The sequence below is a fragment of the Periophthalmus magnuspinnatus genome, chromosome 19 (genome assembly GCF_009829125.3).
Source record: "Periophthalmus magnuspinnatus isolate fPerMag1 chromosome 19, fPerMag1.2.pri, whole genome shotgun sequence".
Lineage (NCBI taxonomy): Eukaryota > Metazoa > Chordata > Actinopteri > Gobiiformes > Gobiidae > Periophthalmus > Periophthalmus magnuspinnatus.
In genome coordinates, this window is record NC_047144.1 from 28,731,190 (window position 1) to 28,753,946 (window position 22,757).

Below are 22,757 nucleotides of genomic sequence, written 5' to 3' on the forward strand. Positions count from 1 at the left end.
TGGAAACTGTTAACACTGAACATGTGTCATTCATCCACACCTATGTGCAATACATAAGTCACTTTACAGAGATGTTATATTAGAGTCTATTTTTAAGTCTATTTTTTAAATTATTATAAGCTATTTATCTATTATCTTGTTTTATTGCATGTACCATTTTCCTTCTGTTCTTTAACTGTGCGGTGCAATACTGGAATTTCCCCACTGTGGGACTAATAAAGGCATATCTTATTCTTATCTTATATCCAGTGAGATGTGTAAATGTCTGGTCCGATTTTGAGGAACACATGCATTGGTCAAAGGTCACATTTCTATATAGCACTTTTCAACCTTCAAAACACAAACAACTTTACATCAAGGAACCAGTCACCCATTCACACACACATCCACCAGTGTATGCAGACGCTGGAGGCAAAGTGGGTTAAGGTTTTTTGTTTTTGTTTTCCCCAGGAACACAATGACAGCGTTCATCTGTGGGAGTTCTGGATCAGTGGACAACACTTTACCAACTAAACTACTGTCGTCCCCATCACATGTCTCTCAGTTTCAGTATAAATATTTTTTTATAAAAAACAATCAAATCCAAGCCGTATACTGGTAAGGAGTACACTTAAATGTACCTGTGTACATTTATCAAAATAATATTTTCACAAAAAATAGCTAAATAATAATAATAATAATAATAATAATAATAATAATAATAATAATAATAATAATAATACAAAATAATAATAATAAAAAAAACTGTGGTCAATGAGAGCAGGGGACTCAGGTTTGTGAGCTGCTCCATCAAATGAACGAAAGAGAGAATTTTAATGGTGAAACTTCCTTTTGGGGGATGAGTCATTTGTTAATGTAGTTTTTTTATGTAAAACATTTTGCTGGGATGAAATTTTGTTTGGAAAAAAAAACAAATGTTGGCTTTGCAAATGTCAGATTTGAATGGAGCAGTGTGTCAATGCATTTGAAAGTTGATGCTCAACATTTTTTGCCTGGGATCCAGAACAAACTATCAATACTTTACTTCAATACTTTACATGAGACGTGAGTCTAGTCACCGTTGAATATTCCCATTTTCAAATGAAAACAAAAAAACAAAAAACACACAGATGTGGAAAAACATGCTGGATTTCTGCAGAATCAATGAGCAAAGCCCTAAACTCTGTTAATCTCAGGTGGGATGAAATTGATTTTATTTGTAAATCACAGATGATCAATCACCTCCTTTGTTTCACATGTGTCACTGAATAAAAACTGGTCTCATTGCACGATCATGTTTGACCAAGCTCGAGACGCAGCACAGGACATGGGAATCTGTATAAAAAATACAGAGAAATATCATTCTGGATTTGTCAGGCAACAACTTCTTAAAAAGTCCCAAAAAAGTATTTAGTGTATTCTCTTAAACTCATAAGAGGAGCAGATTGCATTTTATATTTTAGCATAAATCTATCATTACTGTGCATGACTGTAATTTGCTATTAAGACTAGAACCACCAGGGGGTACCCAAACTGCACATTTAAATTCCAGTGAGTTCACAGCAGGGTAAACTGGAATTGTTATGGATTCTAGTTATAAGCACTACGGATAATGTTGGTAGCCATTTTGTCTTTTGCTCTAGCACTTGCGTTTGTCAGCTCTCCATCTCTTAGTGCAAGATGTTCCTCAAATAGTGTTGAAAAAATTACACTGACAAACACATTTCCGTTAGCTCTTTGCCAGCTCTTTGTCATCTTCACATATGCCGTTTGAAACGTACATGTAGCCTGCCTTTGTTGGAGTAATTTATCGCCTATTGTGTAATTTCTATGAAGTATGTGACAAAGACATGTCTCAGCAAATGGCTATTGTAAGTTTCAGCATCCTGTTATATATGCAACATTTTATCAGCCTTTTGCCATTTAAAAGAGGAAGAGGAAGACTGAACCTATCACAGTGCAGTGTGAACTCTTAGAAGAAGCTATTTATTTACACATGCTTGTCTCTATGGAGATGTTATTGCTTTGTCTGGAAAGTTCCAAAGTATAGTTAGTTAATTAGTTAGATAGTTAGTTAGTTTATTCAGACACACAGAAAATAAATAAAATGTATGGCATTAAACTTTATCTGTCTTCATGGAGACAAGCAGGGGATGGCACAAGGGAAGCCAAATTACAGGTCAGACCTGTGGAAAGGCAAGGGTACCCAGATTGCATGTTTTTGACATTTTCTAATGCATTTAATTGAATAAATACAATTTTTATATGTCAGAATAATTAGGAAGTGTTAACATTCTGGTTGCTGTTAGCTTTATACTGTGATAACAAAACTCTACTCTGCTCTCTGAAAGTTGTGAAAAGTGCTTATAAAAACTCATTGCTGTGAATAACACTTTTAAGACAGTAAAAAATCTGGGAAAAAAAAGATAATAAACTATAATTAATGTTTGCCACCAATAATATCCCACCAAACTAAGTAATTGTTACAAAAAAAAGAAAGAAAACTTGTCATATGCACGTTAAAATATGCCTAAGGTGTTAAAAGAAGAACCAGCGTTGACCTGACTCTGCCTATCACCCTTCCATCTCGAGCGTTAACCGACCCCTTCCGACGACTGGGAGCTAATTAGCAGTTAGCGCTCGCCCCTCTCCGTCTTCCTCTGTGATCTGCGAACCGTTTCATGTTCAAGATGGCTGGCTGCCTTTCTCCTCTGCTCTCCTCGGGCCCTGCGTTGGCCCATTGTTTGGCTGAGAGGGGCCGGTGGAAGTGCTTCTCTAATTGAGCTCCACAAACACTTAAGTCAGTGGTGGAGAAGGGGGCAGGCTCTCCATGTACGAGGCGGGTGGTGAGGGAGGGGAAGGTCGGTGCACAGTGATACAGTGCTGACAGAATTTCTGAGTGAAGGATAAGTGTCGGAAAAAGTCAATATTCAAAATGAGTCATGCTGTTGTTCTAGTTAAAGGCACCGTACCTGATTTTTACAGGCTTAAAAATGTTATAATTGAAAGCATGATTTTTGTTTTATTTCTTTTTTCTTAAACCTTGTGTTGAATACTCAAACACTGAGGTGAACTTGTGTCTCAGTAAGAATGTTACACATACTTATTTTAAGATGTCTACACTGGAACCTGCTACTTCAGTTACAGGATACTGCTCTTCAGCTTCAGGTTCACAAGAGGCCTGCTAATACAGCTTTTTAGTGACTGCAAGCATCTTTTTAGTGACGTGTTCTTCCTTATATATCCATTTATGACCTTGTATGGGCTGTATGTAAAATTACTTTAGGTCCTTATAGATCCAGCCTTCTATAGATAGTACCTTTCTCAGGTTATAAATACAGGGAAGGCTCCTTTGGAATGTGACACATGTGCTGCTGTCTGTACCTACACTGCTCTGATATCAGTTAAAACTTATTTCAGCTCTCTACCTGGTCTGATCAATCACTTCCTTCACAATTACAATAATATGATGTTTTGGTTCTCAAGGCGATTAGCCAATCAGAAAGTCGAATAAGCCTCACATTTCATTTGAATTGCCCATTTCAATGCTGAAATCCAGTTGGTTTGAACCTAAAAGGACTCTCTGATCTGAATCATCACTACCTAAACCCCAGCACTTGCAGCTCAGTGAGTGAATTCTAGAGGTTCTGAGCTTTCACATGAGGCATGGTCTGTCCATATACTGAGAATGAGAAAAACTTGGCATGGCAACCCATGTTCAGTTGTGATTATAGTGCCCTTTTTAAACAGTACAGGCTACATAATGTGCCTTTAAAGATACACTATGCCACTTTTCTGGTTGAGGGTGCACTTCCTTTTTGTCTCTGTGGCAATGTTACTACAATCCATGGTACTGTTTTTGAATGAAACATTACACGTTATGGAATTAAACATATATGTATCATTTATTTAATTGCAGGTGTTTTATTGCTTATTGAAATATGCATTCTTGCTGTGAACAGGGGTAGTTTTACAGATTACAGATCTATAACCTGTAACTGTCTCCATAGAGATAGGATTAAGATATAAGATATATGGAGATAGGATTAAGACAAAAAAGTGCCATATCTTCCACCAGAGAAGTTACATAGTGAACCTTTAACTTGTATTATCAATGTGGGCATAACATCTTTATGCAGAATTTTGAAGAGCGTAACAAAACATGAATGGAGTAAAACAGCTTAAGACAAAATGCTAAAATGAAGCAAGACATTATATACTCTGCTCATTACTGTAAGACAGACTGGACTACTACCACTCATTGGTCGCCTATCATTTTGAATAAAATCACATTTCTCTCACCTCAGATGAACAAAGTTCACTGCTTCATCCATTGATTCTGCAGAAATGTGCAATGTTTTAAGTCCCATGTGATATTTCTGTCCTGTCTTTTTTCCTTTTGAGCAGCCATATTTGTTTTGATACAGACTCACATCTTCATAAAGAATTGAAGAAGCGTGCATCTGAATCCCAGGGGATCTTTTCTCACTAACATTGTTCAAATCTGTCCCAATGTATAGATTAGCATTCCAGTAGCGGCCCTGTACATAAGCTATTACCAGATGTAATCATAGCAGCTGTGGGGTCAGGATATGGGCAGGAAAAATCCCATTAGACACCCCCCCCCCCCCCCCCCCCCTATTCATAATGCACACATACCTTCATGAATATGGACACGATGACCAGGCCGTTGGGGCTCTTAGCGGCTTCTGTGTAGTTTGTGTAAAGCTCATGGTTGTAGTGGATCAGCTGCACCTGGAAGACAGAAGGACGAATAACATGAGATAGGAATATTCTAGAAGCTTAAAAATGAGCTAAAAGACAGGTGAGAGTTCTATGGTGGAATTTGCTGTTTAAAGAGGAGGGATTACACTTCTATGGGGTATTAACAATTGTTATCAGTTGTAAAAAATACTGATACCTACCCAGTCCACAGCCACATTTTAAACAAAGTTGTTTAACTGGGCAATACATGGAAGACCTCTGGGGAGGGTCTGGGGTATGTGGAACATCGATCTAACAGGTATAACACTTCAAACTCCACCCCTGCAACCAGATGTGTGCAATCACAAACATTTAATCAGGACAGATCTTTTGTGATGTCACCAACTACTGGCCACTGAAGGCAGCACACATTTATATTAAGGCATTTTAAGCAGAAAGCTGCACATGTAAGTCGTATCGTCCCATCCCTAAAGTAGGGATGGGACGATATTAAAATTTAGACTCACAATTATTTTGACCAAAATAATTGTGATTAATGATATTATCATGATAATTATTAAACCAAGGTTTACAGTTTTAGTTTTGTTTTAAGTCACTACGTAAATAACCATACAACTTGCAGGTGTTTGAGCGATCACCTTTATTGTTTTTTTGTTGGTTTTTTTTTGCTGCAAGTGAAATTAACAATGAATGAATAATAAATGTGTCAATTATCTAACTGTTGACTATAAAAAAAAAAAAACCAAACCCACAGGAACCAACCTGAGAAAGCCCAAGAAAAAGGATATGATAAAGGATATTCTGCATCGCAATCATCAGCTGTGCAAAATGCTCTTCAGCTAGCCCTAACCTAGCAGTAGCAAAGTCAACACAAGCATGTGCCATTTTTCATGCAAACGCATACAAACTACATTCAATAGTTTATTTCACATGGTATGTCACTTACAATGGATATTTTCGGCTCAAGTTTAAAAATATATGTATATATAGATAGATATACAGTATATGGTCAGCGATATCTTGTTACCGGGACACCTTTTAGCTGTTCACCTCATCGTATCAGCGCTTCTTCATGACACTTTTGTACCTATGAAACACGTCTCATCTTGTTCGCTGAGAGGGACATTTAAACTCACCTCCCACCCCCCTGTTCCATTTATACCCTATGTGTGAGAGCGCCGCAGACACTCCTGATCTCGAATCGATTTTCCTCCTCCTAAACTCCCCACACACACGAGCGGAATGATGGATTAGAAACACTGAGAGCCTTCGACATGATACCTCTATGTCAGGTATTGATTCTGTAGATGATACATAATACTATATGCGGGCAGACAAGTTTGAAAATGCATACTTTTTGATGAATTTTACATAACATCGTTGGGTTTGTTTAAGTATTTCGATAGGACCACTTGGGTGCGTTCATGAAAGCTTTCACTGTACAATCTTTCAACTTTTGGACCTATAAACGTGTGCTCAGTATGAACATTGAGTCATTTTCATTGTGTTTTGTTTCAGTCAAACATTTATCTGTCTTGCATTCATTCAATGTGTGAAAAACACACATTCCTACTTTGCAGATCTGACCTGGTACTTGCCCAAGTGGCATTGCTTGCTTGTCTCCAAGGAGAGAAGTTAAATGCAATACTATGGAACTTTCCAAGCAAAGGAATAAAATCTCCCTGGAGCCAGTGGCAGGTCTTTTACCAAAAACGTAATAAATACAAAAAAGTGAGAATTTATCCCTGCGCAGATATATTTTTTCTCAGTGACAAAAAAAAAAAAGAAAGAAAAAACAACTACCTTGTCTCGTCTAATAAATAAGCCATACCACAGTTTGATTGTACTTAAGACGAACTAAAACACAAGTCCTAGCAAGTTCAGCTTGGCCCATGCTCTCTGTTGGAGACAATGTGGGGAGGTATCACCAGACCATGGGCACATTTTCCGGTCTTGCCAACACATTCAGCCTTTCTGGACAGAGGTGGCAAAAATGATTTAATTTTGGGCTTTGACATCGACTGCTTCTTCCCAGTGGTGAATCTTTGATGCCTATGGATGATGTTTATCTCTTAAAAGTCTTTTAGGTTCAGCCAAGTGGTGCATAATAAAATATGTGTTACAGAAGCAGTTGCCCATCATATATCTCTGTTGTAGAAAATATTAAACTTACGACCTGTACCTTGTGAATTCAGGAGGAACTAGGAAAAAGGTGTTGGGAGAAGTGGCTGGATTTTACTGTGACTTAACTCTGACAGTACTCAATGATTCAGATGTAACAGATGTGAGCTCCATATTTGCCTTGTACTGTTGATTTTTGTCATTATTACCATTCCTTGACCTCAAAAGTTTTTTGGTTGTGTTTTTTGTGTGTTATAAACTGTTATAAAGGTTATAAATTAAAAAAAAAAAGTTTCAAAATAAATTAAAACATTACCTTGAAAACAAAGGTAAGTGATGAATAACTTTGGACCACTCAAAATTTCAGAATATTATTCCAAGTCTCCTCTTTTGAAACCTTACCTTCACTCTCTCTAACCCCACCTTTGGCTTTGGCACTTGTAGAACATAAATAAACAAATGCACAAGGAGAGAAATTATGAAATGGTGGATGGAGACGACAGAACGTCTATAAATGCAATCAGGACAGCAGAGGAGGCTATTAGGAGCGCGATTAGATAAGCCAGGAGGAGTCACGGCCACTGCCCTGCCTGACAAATGGAACCAAGTCTGCGGCTGGTATGGGGCAATAAGAGGCCGAGGAAGGCGGTAATAAAGTGCCCGCTAAAACGGAGGGATGAAAGAGGAGGAGGAGGTAGAGAGAAGAGGAGAGGTAATTTGACCAAGATGGAGTCAAAATAAGGTAATGGTGGAAAGTTTTGGTTGGAAGGTTTAAAGCTCATGGTCAAATCAATGTTTTTGGGATTAAGGTAACTCTGTGTGTGTTAATTGGTTGTTGATGTACATAAAGAAGAGATATTGTCCCTTTGTCTATTATATAGTTACAATATTTTATATCCATTAATCATTATGTTATAATTTGGACATTTTAAGTCACATTATTGATCTAAAACAACTCAAAAGAAAAAGTCAGCTGAATTCCAGGTTGGAAATTGCGGTGCCCAATGGGAGCGGAGATCACCGTAAATGTCATCTCAACAGAGTGCCGTCAGCCCCTTCTATAGATAGCTGCATGTCACGCTAGCAAGCAGCAGGTTTTTTGTTTTAATTTGCACCAAAATGACACTGCTGAATTCTTCATGTATCACATAGAAAAGAAAATTGGAGAATGTAGTAAGAACAGAGCAGTGAGCCTATGCTGGTGCTAAGCTTTTATGCATTTTAAAATGTGAATTGTCATAATGTGATTTAATGTGATGAATTTCTTTTTAAGCTGTGAACCCCAGGAAAAACAGTCATTGTCAACGCATTGGCTAATTTGGATAGATAGAACTAAACAAACTGTGGCATCTGGTATTCCCAGCGGTCTCCCATGCAGGTCTTGCTTAGCTTCAGAGATCTGACACAATCAGACTTTGATAAGGAGGTGTGACTGTCAGATAAACTATATGATAGTGAACTAAACCAAGAGCTGTGGGCAGGGATGGGGTCATATAGAAATTGTCTGAGCACTCAAGATGAATCAGACATGGATAAATCACTCTCTTTCTTACATTTTGTCCGGTCTGTTATTATTGGGGCAAAGGGAAATTTAAAGGTCCACTGTGCAACTTTTCTGGTCCTCATGAAGATGATTCTGCTTTAACTGGAATATTTCACAGTCTGACATTAAACTTAACTATCCTATCAATGCCTGTCACTATGACACATTTTACGATATATTCCTGAAATTAATAAAGACGATAAATGATAATATAGAAATTATGCCACTGACACAAAAACCCTTAAGTAGGATTACTCCCCGACAAAAAACTACTCTAAGTGAGTAATAGTGTTAAAAACATGACCTGCAATAAATTAGTACTTTGCGTGCATCAACATAGTGAGTAATAGGATACTACTTTAGAGAAAAAGTACCCACAATAAATATTAACCCAAAAAATAATTGTTGAATCTTTCATATACTGAATGATAAGGTGATATAGTATTCATCAAGACAAGCCTAATCCTATCTTCCATTTATTAAGTTACAAATGTTTTACTGCTCAAAAATATTATGACAAAACATACAATACATGCTCTAAGTGGGGTCACCTCTCACCAGATCTGGCCTGTAACTTGGTCTATTGGTGCTAACTTCTTGGTTTAGTCCTGTTCTAGTCCCTGGTTTTGTCTAATTTTAGTCAGTGTTTAGTCCTAGTAAAGTCCTCCAATGAGTCCTTGTATGGCCCACTCATTACTCCTAGTTTAGTCCATCCCTGTCTTCTCCTGAACAGCCTGCTAAAAGCACTTAAAGCGCTTTGAGTGCCTTGAAGGTGGAAAAGTGCTATAGAAAAATGTGACCATTTACCATTTACCACTCCTCATATATCCATACTGGTTAGCACAAATGGAAAGTCATCTGACTTTCACATGGGGACCCGGGTTGCAATAAGCAATTACCAACAGCCAGTGTGGGTCTCGCTCCCAGAAGGAACAATATCAAACATTGAGGACAGTTACAAGTACCGTGGAATCCCACAAGCAAATGACAACCTTGAAGAGGAAACAAGGAAAGCAGCCACGGCCAAATACCTCAGACAAGTAAGACAAGTCCTAAGGAGTCAGCTCAATGGCAAGATCAAGACCCAGGCAATAAACAGCTATGCCCTGTAAGTAATCAGACACCCAGCAGGAATCATAAGCCAAAGGACGAGATACAGACCACAGATGTTAAGACCCGAAAGCTCCTGACCATGCATGGTGGGTTCCATCCCAAATCCAGCACCCTGAGACTATACGAGAGCCGAAAGGAAGGAGGCCGAGGACTAGTGAATGTGAGAGCCACAGTCCAGGATGAAACATCCAAGATCCATAAATACATCAAGGACAAGGCCCCAACAGATGATGTGCTCAGCGAATGTCTCAGACAGTGGAGTGCAGAGGAACCATCATGGAAGGACAAGCCCCTGCACGGGATGTACCACCGGAACATAACTGAAGAGGCAGAAACCTGGACTGAAGAACAGCACAGAGGCACTCATCCTGGCTGCACAGGAGCAGGCCTTGAGCACCAGAGCAATAGAGGCCCAGATCTACCACACCAGACAAGACCCAAGATGTAGGCTGTGAAAAGAGGCCCCTGAGACAATCCAGCACATAACTGCAGGGTGTAAGATGATGGCAGGGAAAGCAAACATGGAGCGGCATAACCAAGTGGTGGGTATAGTGTACAGAAACATCTGTGCAGAGTACAGACTGGAAACCCCAAGATCAAGATGGGAAACACCTCCAAAGGTAGTGGAGAATGATCGAGCCAAGATCCTGTGGGACTTCCAGATACAGAATGACAGAATGGTGATGGTGAACCAACCGGAAATTGTGGTGGTGGATAAACAACAGAGCAAAGCCGTTGTGGTGGACATCACAGTACCAAGTGATGAGAACATAACATGAGAAACTAGAGAAATACCAGGGGCTCAGAGACGAGCTGGAGAAGGTCTGGAAGGTGAAGGGTGACCCCTAAACTGGAGGAGTGGCTACAACAGATCCCATATATATATATATATGGGATCTGTTATATATATATATATATATATATATATATATATATATATATATATATATATATATATATATATATATATATATATATATATATATATATATATATTTTTTTTTTTTTTTTTTTTTTTTTTTTTTTTTTTTTCTTGCATTATAAATGTATTGTCCACAGCCACAAACATATTCTGCTCCCAGCCCCATTACAAGTGACGCACGCTTTAATCCGACAGCACAGCCAGCAGATGCGGGAGATGAGGGGGCGAGACGGGCCCTTTAATACTGATCAAGCATCATTAATGACAAATGCAATGAAAGCTAACATGCATTTTGATCTGAACGCTACAATGTGATAAATGTAGCCCTGGCACATTAGCGGCATATGACAGTATCGCTAATCATTTTCACACCACTAACACCATCTGGGTTAAAAATAGCAACTCTTGTCAGTCATTTTTGGGATTCTTTAGTGTTGGATTTTAAAGCTAAGCTAATCGGTAGGGCTGAAAGATTAATTGCAATCAAATAATTTTGTCACAGTACTAAAATTTAAAACTCGATTTCTATACTAAGAAATAGACTTGATACTCAGTACCGATTTTGATACCACAATGATAATAAAACACACTTTACTTAGACAACAGAATGTGATTTTAACATTAAATGGTAGTACTTTTATCTATATTCCCCTGTGGCCTTATGTTCTGATCAAGTCAAGATCTTTCTAAAGCTATTCAGGAAAGGTTTATTTCTGTCCTGTGAATGGGACTATTTTTGAATCGATACCTGCTCAAATGAGTATCTAGTTTTGATACTAATTTTAGTACTTTAATACTTTTTACAATGCTACAATCAAAAGGAAATTGCATGGACACATTTAGAAAACTGCAAAAGCTGCTAACCCTGTAATTTAGATCTGTACAAACATGTAATGGAATGCAATGTGATTCTTGTATTAGTTTGTCAGTTCATGTTTTAATCTTTTTGTCAATTCTTCTGGACGTGTTTAAAATGTGAACTTTGAACAGAATCTATTATTAAAATATAAATCACAAATATGAATGCAATACTTGTCGGAAATAGCATAATTAGATATTTTAGCCAAATGGCAGTCCTACTAATTGGGTTGGACTAATAGCAGTCGTGTATGAGGACTTGCTTTCATAAATGTGGATGGGTGAAAGCAGGCGTGTAAAGGTCAGCAGATCAATTGGACGTTTCATCAGGGGTTGGCAGGGAACATAACTCAATGCGCACTTATTGCTTTGTAAAGATTTTTGCGCAAAGCAGAATCAGTCAGAGGAGAGAATATCTGATCAGGGGTTTCACACAACAAGATGGAATTTGGAGAAACATTGAGATGGATGAAATCGTTGTACTATTTGTAAATAAATACATTTTCCTCATTCATTGATCTGAATTTGTGCTATAAAAACAAAATGAAAACATTCCCTCGTCTTTTAGTATTGAGTTCCTAAACATAAAACAACACACAATTAGTGGCAGCAAGTCCACTTTTGGAGTTTCTGTCATTAAATGGACAATTACTTTTCTTAACACAAATCAGATTAAACAACCCTTACCTGGCATGGGTGAGATTTTAAAGAGTATAGATAGCGTTAATACTGTCATGATACTAAACTTTCAAACTCCATACTAAGGAAAAGACTCGATACTCAATACCGATTCCTGTACCTCTTTATTTAGACAGTAGAATGCCAATTTCAACATTAAACAATTGCACTTCCTTTTATATTACTCTTTGGTCTTATATTTGTTTAATTCCTCAGTGGTCCAGGTAGGTTCCATAGTGCTCCACAGGCGTATACTAGTCTATGTGGTTTTGTACTTGTTCTGTACATCTTAAGATCATTCTAAAGCTATTCAGAAAAGGTTCATTTCTGACCTGTGGATGTGACTTTTTAGTACTGGTTCAATAGGTTCAATATTTATTTCATTCATTAAAACAAAACAAATCAATGCAACATATCTGCATACAGTATTTCAGCTTTTGTACAATTATGATAAATGAATGAAAGGGCACAGAAAGAAGCAAAAGCTTATAATATCTGCCCCTTATCAACTCTGACTCTTATTCCTTCCAGTGTGTTGCACTGTTACATTATACAAAATCAAACTCAGATGCACAGCTACTTTCCAAAAAAAAACCAACACAATATCATCCGGTCACATAGCAATTATATACTTTCTTAATAATGATAATTTCAAGCTTTTCTTGAACACATAAATGGACTTGGATTCTTTAATATTACTTTCAAGACTGTTCCAAAGACTGACTCCCTTGATTGAAATACATCTTTCCTTTGGTTTTGTTCTAAACTCTGGCTTAGAAAATAAATCAGTTCCTCTTAATTGATATCTACTTTCTCTCTTTATAAATCTATTTTGCAACTTCTCTGGTAATACTTTTAGATGAGCTTTATACATGGTTTTGAGAATGCTATATTCCACCAATTCGTTAAATTTCAATGTTTCTAATTGAATAAAAATTGGATTTGTATGTGCCCTATAACCACTTCCATTGATAATTCTAATAGCACGCTTCTGTAAAAGAAAAACTGGTTCAATGTAGGTTTTGCAAGCACTTCCCCACACTTCAATGCAATATGTCATATATGGAACAATCAATTTGTTATACAATAAGAACAATGCATCTTTGTTGAGAGACTCTTTCACCTTGTGTAATACAGCAATGGTTTGTGATACTTTTGATCTTACTTGCTCTATGTGGGATTTCCACGTCAGCTGCTCATCAATAATAACTCCTAAAAAATGAAATGTAGTCCTTCTTTCTATCTCTAATCCTTGTGTGAATAATCTTACCTCTAAATCTTTCCATAAATTTAGTTTTACTAATGTTTATAGATAATTTGTTTGCATTGAACCATTTTAATATTTTTTGAAACTCATCTTCTACATTTTTTATAACCTCCTTTATGTTTTTTTCCGGAGTAAAATAATGTGGTATCATCAGCAAACAAGATACAATTTAGTAATTTTGATACAGACATAATATCATTCACATAAAGAAGAAAAAGTACTGGCCCCAAGACCGAACCTTGGGGTACCCCACACGTTACTTGACGATATTCTGATTTTATGTTGTTGATTTCCACAAATTGATAATGGTTTGTTAAGTAACTTGTGACCCATTTGTGTGGTACACCTCGTATACCATACTTTTATAATTTCTGTAACAATATTTCATGATCTAGAGTATCAAATGCTTTTTGAAGATCGACAAAGATACTAACTAAATATTGTTTCTTGTCCATGGCATTGGTGATTTCTTCAGCCAGGTCCATTAATGCTGTGGCGGTTGAATGATTGGAATGAAATCCATATTGGCTCTTACTTAAAATTTTGGATTTTTCAATAAATTTATTTAATCTGCTAACAAATAGTAAAATTTCTGAGAATTGCGAAAGCAGTGATACAGGTCTATAATTTGAGAAATCATTTTTATTTCCTTTTTTAAAAAGTGGAATAACTCTGGCCACTTTCATGTGATCTGGAAATATTCCTGTGCTGAATGAAAGATTACATAAATATGTGAAAGGCTCAATAACAACGTTTATCACTTTCTTGATCAATAACATTTGAATATCAGTATAATCATTAGATTTTTTATTTGGACAATTTTGAACAATTGTCAAGACTTCATTTGCCTGCACGCTCTCCAGAAACATACTGTTTACATTATCAGCTATTGTTCCATCATTGTTGCTTTCTTTTGGGATATTTTTTTATAAATTTGGGCCAATGTTAGAAAAGAAATTATTAAATTTGTTAACAAGTTCTTCTTTCCCAAAAACATCTACATTATTTTTTGTAAAATAGTTTGTAATATTTGAAGTTACCTTACCTTTTTGCAAGACTGTGTTTCCCTGCTCAAATGAGTGTTTAGTTTTGATATTAGTTTTAGTATCAATTAGCATCAGATTTTCAATATTTTTTACAATCTTACACACATCTTGGGGAAGTTTTGCAGAAGTGTGTATTCTGGATAACAGGCAAATCCGAAAAGGTCCCTGCAGATGTTTGTGACAAATGTAGTTAATCAGAAAGCACTGCACCAATAATGTTTACTGATACTGATAGTAAAAATGATCTTGATAGAATAGTGAACACATGTTGTGCTCTCTCTACAGTGACACCCTTGTACATGTCAGCTGGCTAATTCGCTCATGGCAAGGTAATAAACACACAAAAAGCATTGGTTTAACTTTAATTTGTGATTTGATTTTCCTACAGTCAAAACAGTCAATTATGCAAACTGTGTTTTGCTAAAAGCATTTGGAATAAATTACTCTCTCTTGCAGAGTTAACAGACCAATGGGAAATACACAACCCTAGCTTTTGAATCAATATGAGACAAACCCCAAATCAATGCAAAAATACATTCATAGCTTAATTAATGTAAAACTTGAATACTTTTTACCCTATTTTGAGTATTTTTGACCACTACTATATACTTCTATTTGAGTAAAACAAATTTGAAGTAACAGTTCTTACTTGTTTTGCCTGGAATGTTCCACAGTATGGCATTAAACATGGAGACAAGCAGCTGCCTTCACCTGCCCGTGTTACATATGAGATCTAGGGATAGGTGACCCCACTGGGTAAGAATACATAATATATGTAACTAAATATAACTAGTACCTTCAATTTGAATGGCGTTATAACCTTGTTCCCTCCTCAGCAACATACCTGGAGTTGTATTTAACTTCGTTCACACTGGTTTCAGTAATCCTCCGTAAAAAGTCCTCTGAGCACATGGTTTGAATTTTTTTTGGACATGTCAGTTATCAGTGAGTTTGTTTTTACCATGGTAATCCCCCCATACACCAGACTTCAATATGGGGAGCACCAAAGCTGGAAAATAATGTCTGGTTTGACATGTGGTCACTTTAAAAGTTAACTACTGAAACATGGGTTGTCAACAGGCAGCCCATAAAGCAGTATGGTCCAGCCCGTTGTCCATTTTCCCATGAAAAATCAATGCTTTTGTAATGTTATGTGTCGCATCCGCATCACATTGGCAGAACTTTGCGTTACTTTGTGGCATCTCTGCAGCTGTTTGAGGCCCATCCATATATATACTATACTATACTTCTGAACTGAAGCCCTCTAAATAATCTGATCCACTGGAAAATGTCACTGAAAATAAATAAAGAGAAGCAAATGAAGCGAAGGTACTCAAGAGCATCTTTAAAGGCCAACAACAAGGCAAACAACGCATAATATGTTTTCTTTAAGCAATAAAAAACACCTTGAATTGAATAAATGCAAGATAAGTTTCAAGGAAGTATTACACTTCTCTGAGGTATTAACTACTAACACATGTAGATCACTGTTTTATTTTATTGTTTTGAAAATGCCGTATTTGTCAAAAACAATGTACTAACATGTTTTATAAGTTTCCCTTTTGGTTTTTGATGCTCTGAGTCTCCCCTCCTTTGCTCCTCACGCTAAGTCACTCTATTACATCACGATCAGCTGCATCCCACTAATGAAACTACTGCACATCACATCAGGTTTGTGAAGTCGTAGTGCATTGTTGTGTATCATGCTTTTGTATATTTATAAACTAAATCACCCAGGGAGAATGGGTGACGCAGGTTTGTGGGCTGAGCTTTGGATAGGATTATACTGCTAACCATAAGGAGAGTTTGAATAGTGCTTGGAGAGATTACTCGCACATGCATGGATGATACAAAACCACTTCAGATATGTTGTAACATTAAAAAGCTACAAAAAGTTGATTTTGCCATGCGATGCTGTGGAACTTTCCAGCCAAAGCAATAACACCTCCATGGAAAGAAAAAAGTTAAAGAGTGCACTTAAATCAACTTCTCCTCTGCTCCTGTCCATCAGACTTTATTGAGCAGGTTGTTGGGTGACGTGTGTGCATTGTTGCTGTTCGTCTGGGTTGTCACCGCTCCTCCTGCCTCTCCTCGTCTCTGCAGCAGATTGTCATTTGGTTGAAAGCACAGATGGGACTATATACTGTCAGTGTGTACCCAAACATAAGCCAGGTGTCTACGCTTCTGCCGCTGCGTTTCAAGTGCCGTTTTTACACCTGATGGCACGGATCTCTCCCACACCCACTTCCCTCTGCACAAGTAAAATTTAAGTTTAATTTATTGTAAATTTTTGACAAGCAAGTTTTAGTTTCGATCACATGACCTCAAAAGTACAGCAAAGAGGACAGAGGCTTAATGAAATATAACAAAAATAGATCATTATGTTACCTTTTTTCATTGATAATGTTGATATTGATCTACATTGGCCTTATAATAGAAATGTAATATGATTTAATGTTAAAACTGCAGAACTGGCTCCAACTGTTCATAGTGGGATTTCAGAAGTGGAATTTTGTGTTTTGTGTTGTGTTGGAATTTTTGTTTAGTTTTTTTTTGTGTGTGTGTGTGTGTGTGTGTGTGTGTGTGTGTGTGTGTGTGTGTGTGTAATATGTCCTCTTTAATGCATATTCAGATATTAGCTAGCATTCTGAATCAAGTTTCTATTTGTCAGTTCCTGGTCTGTTTTGGAGACTGGCTCTAATGTGTTGAGACTGCTGTTGTTTTGCTCTTGTTTTGGCGTGGGTTACGACCTACAGTAGCCTTTGTATTCAGAAAATAAACAACCAGAAATTCCCAAAAATTCTGCGTGTTTCCTTACCAGGAAATAATAACAATAAACATGTATCTGAGAGGGGTTGCCTTTAAACAGATCTGACCTGTAACTTGGCCTGATAGACTAAAATAAATGTTTTTCTTGCACTGAAAGGCATCTCCACACCTCTTATCTGACCTGGAAGAGGAGCTCCTCCTGCTTGTTTCCATGGAAATGTTGTTCCTTTAGCTATAATATATCCACGGAGAATGTTCTTAACTAAGGTTTTAACTTTCTATTTTCTATGGAATGCAGGTGACATAACATGTCTAGAAAATTGCAAATAGCACCTTTAAATCTCATTTACTTTCTCTTCTCTTTTTCATTAATTTCACTGCATAAAGTGAAGGACATTAACCTGAACTAGAAAAAATACAATTCAGCTACTGACCTTTTAAATGACACTACATTCAACATAAACACTTGAATCATTGGCATGTTTACCATTACAACCCCAGGTCAGTATGAAGTGAATGCACCGTGCTGCACCTCACACTGGGACCATTGTATCAGGGTAACACATTGTAATGAGTGAAGCGTGCAGTCACTGCCCCGCTGCTAGAGATGTTTATGCAGAATATTTTAGCGCTTATTACCAATCCAAGGTGTTTCATTTTCAGATTAGACTAAAGCAGCTTGAGGGACGGGCATTGCATAATACCTTAACCCCCCCGGTCCAACGATGCAAAGAAGAAGGAAACAGTATTGCCGCTAGCATTGCCACGATGCTAAATTTTCAAACTTGATTTCAAAACTAAGGAATAGACTCAATACCGATTCCGATACCACAATGATAATAAAAAACATTCTTTCTTCAGCCAATAGACTGTGATTTTCAGAATTAAATGTTGGTACTGTTCTATTCCCACGTGCCTTAAGTCTGTGTAATCCTTCAGTGGTACAGGTATGTGCCATAGTGGTCCATGAGTGTATACTAGTCTATGTGTCTTATACTCGTTCAGATACAACTCAAGATCATTCTAAAATTATCCAGGAAAGGTTCATTTCTGTCCTGTGAATGTGACCATTTATTATTGATATCTGCTCAAATTAGTATCTAGCTTCGATACAAGTTTTAGTAGCGTTTAGTAACTGATTTTCAAGACTTTCAACAACCCTACGTGCATTGCATAATACCTCAGTCCCCAGGTCTAACGATGCAACGAAGGAGGAGACGATATAGCTGTCTCAAGAAAACACAAAGATTTTTTTCTTTTTTACAATTAATCTTCCTCACCGTGTTTGCCTTCACAGATGTTTAATATATGCCCCACTGTGACTTCTGCTCTAGTTTAATTAGACTGTTGTTGCATGTAAATGAATGTAAATATATTCTGTTCTTTGTGAAGGAAAGACATACATTTTATGAGAGGCCTATTTATGGGTGAATTCAATAGAAGGAGTAAATATGCAACTGAATATTTATATGCATTGGCCTACACTCAATGCAAGGAATGATGTTATTGTATTGTATTGTAAGTAGAAGTTGAAGTAGTGATAGCAGAAGTAATAGTTGTTGCAGTAGTAGTAATAACAACCCTAACCCAACTACTAATAATACTAAATAAGATTAGTACTACTCACAATAATAAGTAAGGCTCCATTGTCCCCTTCAGCCACCACCAGTTAGTCATGCACACACCGAACTTCGACCTCACACTGACCTCTGACCCCAGCTCTAACCAACGGGCCACAGCTGACCTGCCCCCTCGTAGTAACTGTAGTAGTAATATTTCATGAGCATGGTGTGATTCTGTCAGCAAGTATAGTAAAGGTTGTTTATTGTAAGTTACTAGTATAGAAGTAGTAGTAATAGTAATAGTAGTAGTAGTAGTAGTAGTAGTAGTAGTAGTAGTAGTAGTAGTAGTAGTAGTAGTAGTAGTAGTACTAGTAGTAGTAGTAGTAATAAAAGTTTCTTGTTGTTTCTATCTCTCTAACCTGCCAAGGACGACAGATGTAAAGTCACCTTCGGGCTAATTCTGGCATATTTACATGTTCATGAATATCCACTGTCCCATTTAAATAATAATAAAAAAAGTAATAATAGTAGTAGTAGTAATAGTAATAATGGTAGTAGTAGTAATAGTCATAATATTACTAGTAATTGTAGTAATAGTAGTAAAAATAATAGTAATAGCAATAATAGTACTAGTAAAAGTAATAGTACTACTAGTGCTAGTAATACTAGTAGTACTAGTAGTACTTGTTGTTGTTCCAGTAGCAGTAGACAGTGTTAGATTAATATATTTCATTTTTCAGTAATGTGGTGATGTAAAATGCATTACTAAGATGTCTGTGTAATCCCTCAGTCATCCAAGTATGATCCATAGTAAAAAAAAAAAAAAATGAAATCTTGAAACAAACTTTGTACTTGTGATTCAGTTACATTGCTGGGGCAGTAATATGTAGCTTTGTAACTAGTATTATAGTAACTCACCCAACACTAACAGTAGTAGTAATAGTAGTAGTAGTAGCTGTAGTAGGCCTAGTAGTAGAGCATACAAATTGCAAATGATGACAGTGTAAGTCCTTATTTAAGCTTGTATAGTAGAGGCTGTTTGTTGTAAGTTATAGTAGTAGTAGTAGTAGTAGTAGTAGTAGTAGTTCTTATTGTTGTTGTAGCTCTAGTAGTAGAGTCATTATTATAATAAGTCATTATTTAAGCAAATGCAGTAAAAGGTTGCAAGTTCCAGTAGTAGTAGTAGAACTACTAGTAGTAGTAAGTCTAGTGGTAGTAGAGGGGATGACAGTGACAATGTCTAACCTAAAGACCAACTGTGCACCAGGTCTAACTCAGGAGAGTGGGTGTCATTCCAAGCTCTGAGAATTGCATAATATTATTGTGTCCTTGAGCAAGACACTTCACCTACTTTGCTTTTGTGAATGTGGTGTGCAATGGCAGCCACATCTCAAACCAAGATCATAAATGAACTCCTGAGTACCATCAAACACTGTGTAACTTTTCTGGCGGATGGTACTCTGTCTGCTTGTGTGTTTGGAGATGTTACTACTTTGCCTGTAATGTTCCACAGCAAAGCATTGAACTTATCTGTATTTAATTTATTTAATTAAGGCTGCGTTTGTTGCTGAAAATATTCCTATGAATAAAAATATTGATGATTCTTAAAGAGGGGATATTACGGGTGAAGACGTCATGTCATACATGTTTCAGTAATCTAGTGATCTCTCCCGGCCCCTATTCGAACTCTCATTACAGTTAGCTGTTGGATTTGCCCAATGCTCCACCCACAAACTTACACTGACTACTCTCAATAAATATACAAAAGCATGACACAAAACAACACACTATAACTTCACAAACAGGATCTGATGTGCAGTAGTTTCAAAGTCTGTTAATAGATTGTTTTCTACAAATATAGCATTTTCAAATCAATCAAAGGTAACATTGTGATCTAAATATGTCTTGTGTTAGCAGTAAATACCCCACAGAAGCAAAATAACCCCTCTTTGCTGAAAATGGGGTCACTTCTCCATCAATGACCTGTAACTCGGTCTTGCTGTGTCACTGTCACCTTGAGTCCAAACTGCACTGTGGAATATTCCAGAAAAAGCAATAGCATCTCCATGGAGACAAGCAGGTGGCAGATCTGCTTGTCTCCACCAGAAATGATACACTTGAGGCAGTTGGTTAGCTTTGTGTTTGTGTTGGATTACAAAGGTCTAGTAGTAAAAGTGCCATGTGGAGTGCAGTCGTGTGTAAATGAAACGCTAATGTCCCTGCCGCGCTCGTACTCACTTTGTGCTAATGTGCTAAGTGCAGTGTAATATATTTAAGGCCCACAGGTTAGTGAAAGGTGACTGTGCGCTGGGAATCTAAACTAGCAGCTGTAAAGTACCAAAAGGTAAAATGAATCTCTCCAAATTTTGTAACGCTTTTAACAATCACATAATCTTTATCCCTTCACCAAAAAATTACAGAACTGTGTTTTGTTTCATTCACGTCTGCATATTTAGGTTGTTTCTGTCTTAAAGAGGGGGTATTATGCAAAATCAACTTTTTGAGCTTTCTACCATGTTATAAAGGTGTTCCCTCATCAAAAACATGCCTGAAGAGGTTTTAGATGTCATCAACTCATATTTGACTAATCTTGCAATCTCTCCTGGTCAGTATATTTGAACACTCCTTATCTGAGACCACACCTCTGTACTAAGACTCCGCCCACAAGGCTCCATCACCCATGCTCCCACATTCATAAATATGCAAAAGAAGGAAACAAAACAATACACTACAGACCAGAGCAGAGATTTGTCATCATTATTGCTAACAAAAACTAGCATGCTAATGACCACTTTCTGATTCCCAGCAAATAAAATGCTTTATAATTAAATGCAGACATATTTTGACAAGAACTGCATTTTGCTCAAATACATGGGAAACTACTACTAATACTGTTGTTCATAATAGTAGGGGTGATGATATAAAGTTTGATATAAAATTTCTGATATGGATTCAATGCAGTGTTTGTACACCAGTATATATTTTATTTTCCATATTCTAGTTCACATGTGTCAAACTCAAGGCCCGTGGGCCAAATGTGGCCCTCCACATCATTTTATGTGGCCCTCGACAGGGTGAATTAAAAGGTATGATGGTCTTATATATATTATATATAACATAATTTTATCAGTAGATACGCAGTTACACAGCTTTATTTTTTACATCCAAGCAAATGCATATGCAATATTTGTAATGTGAATAAGTGATAAATACAGAAACAGTTAATTAAAAAATTAAAAAAGTAGTACATCTGGCCCTTTGAGGGCAGCCATTTACTAATGTGGCCCTCGGTGAAAATGTGTTTGACACCCCTGGTCTAGTTTCATGAAACTGTTGAAATGCCAGGTATCGATAAGCACTCCATGCATGCTAATACACAGATCATGGCCATGTGTACTTTCAACACACATGGACTTAGATTGACAGCTCTTTTGAGCTCTTTTGAGAGATTTGAATTTTCCATCTTCTACCTTCAAGCAGCCAGTGCGCATCATCAGGGTTAACCCACTATCGCTCACATGCATATGCAGACTAAGCTATATATAGGTGGTCTTCTATAGAATTCATTTATGGAGATATCTGTGCGGAGTGGTATGTGCTCTTATGCATGTCCATCTGGTTGCTGTTCAGAACAAGCTGTGTCTTTCAAATATGGAGAATGTATCGGTCTTTGTAAAATTCTCAAGGACTTGCTGAAACCATCAATAGGCTGGCTTTTTTTTTTTTTTTTTTGTTTCTTTTACTTGTTTCAAAGAGAGGGATAGGGGTTGCTTGGTAGCGGGGCTTGTGGGGTGGAGAGCACAAGGTTGTGTTTTTGTTCTGATTGGGGAAAAAATAAGCTTTTAAAAGAAAAAAAATGAAACAAATGTATCCGGTAGCAATATTTGTTGATAGAGAGGCAGTACAAGATAAGAGAGGTGAAGGAGAGGTAATATTATGAATAATGGGGAAAACAGGAAAACATGTTTTTTTTCTAATATAACAAAGTATAATATGTAAGGCCAAAGTATGTACCTGAAGGGGAGACACTTCTAGTGAATATGAAATTAAAGTGGGGTATTCTGTGAGGTATTAACTGCTAACACATAACATATTTACATTGCCATGTTACATTTTATTGTTTTGAAAATGCTATTATTTGCCAAAAACAACTTATTAACATGTTTTATAAAAC

At 36.9% G+C, this 22,757-nt stretch overlaps 1 protein-coding gene across 1 annotated transcript in view; it reads right to left on the reverse strand.

Annotated features, from left to right (window-relative positions):
• The window catches only part of ca10a (carbonic anhydrase Xa), a 352,599-nt gene that overhangs the window by 31,392 nt on the left and 298,450 nt on the right, over nucleotides 1-22,757 (reverse strand). The window contains exon 5 of the mRNA XM_055229558.1: nucleotides 4,639-4,734. Coding sequence (XP_055085533.1) covers nucleotides 4,639-4,734 — 96 coding nt within the window. The remainder of the gene's footprint in view (nucleotides 1-4,638; nucleotides 4,735-22,757) is intronic.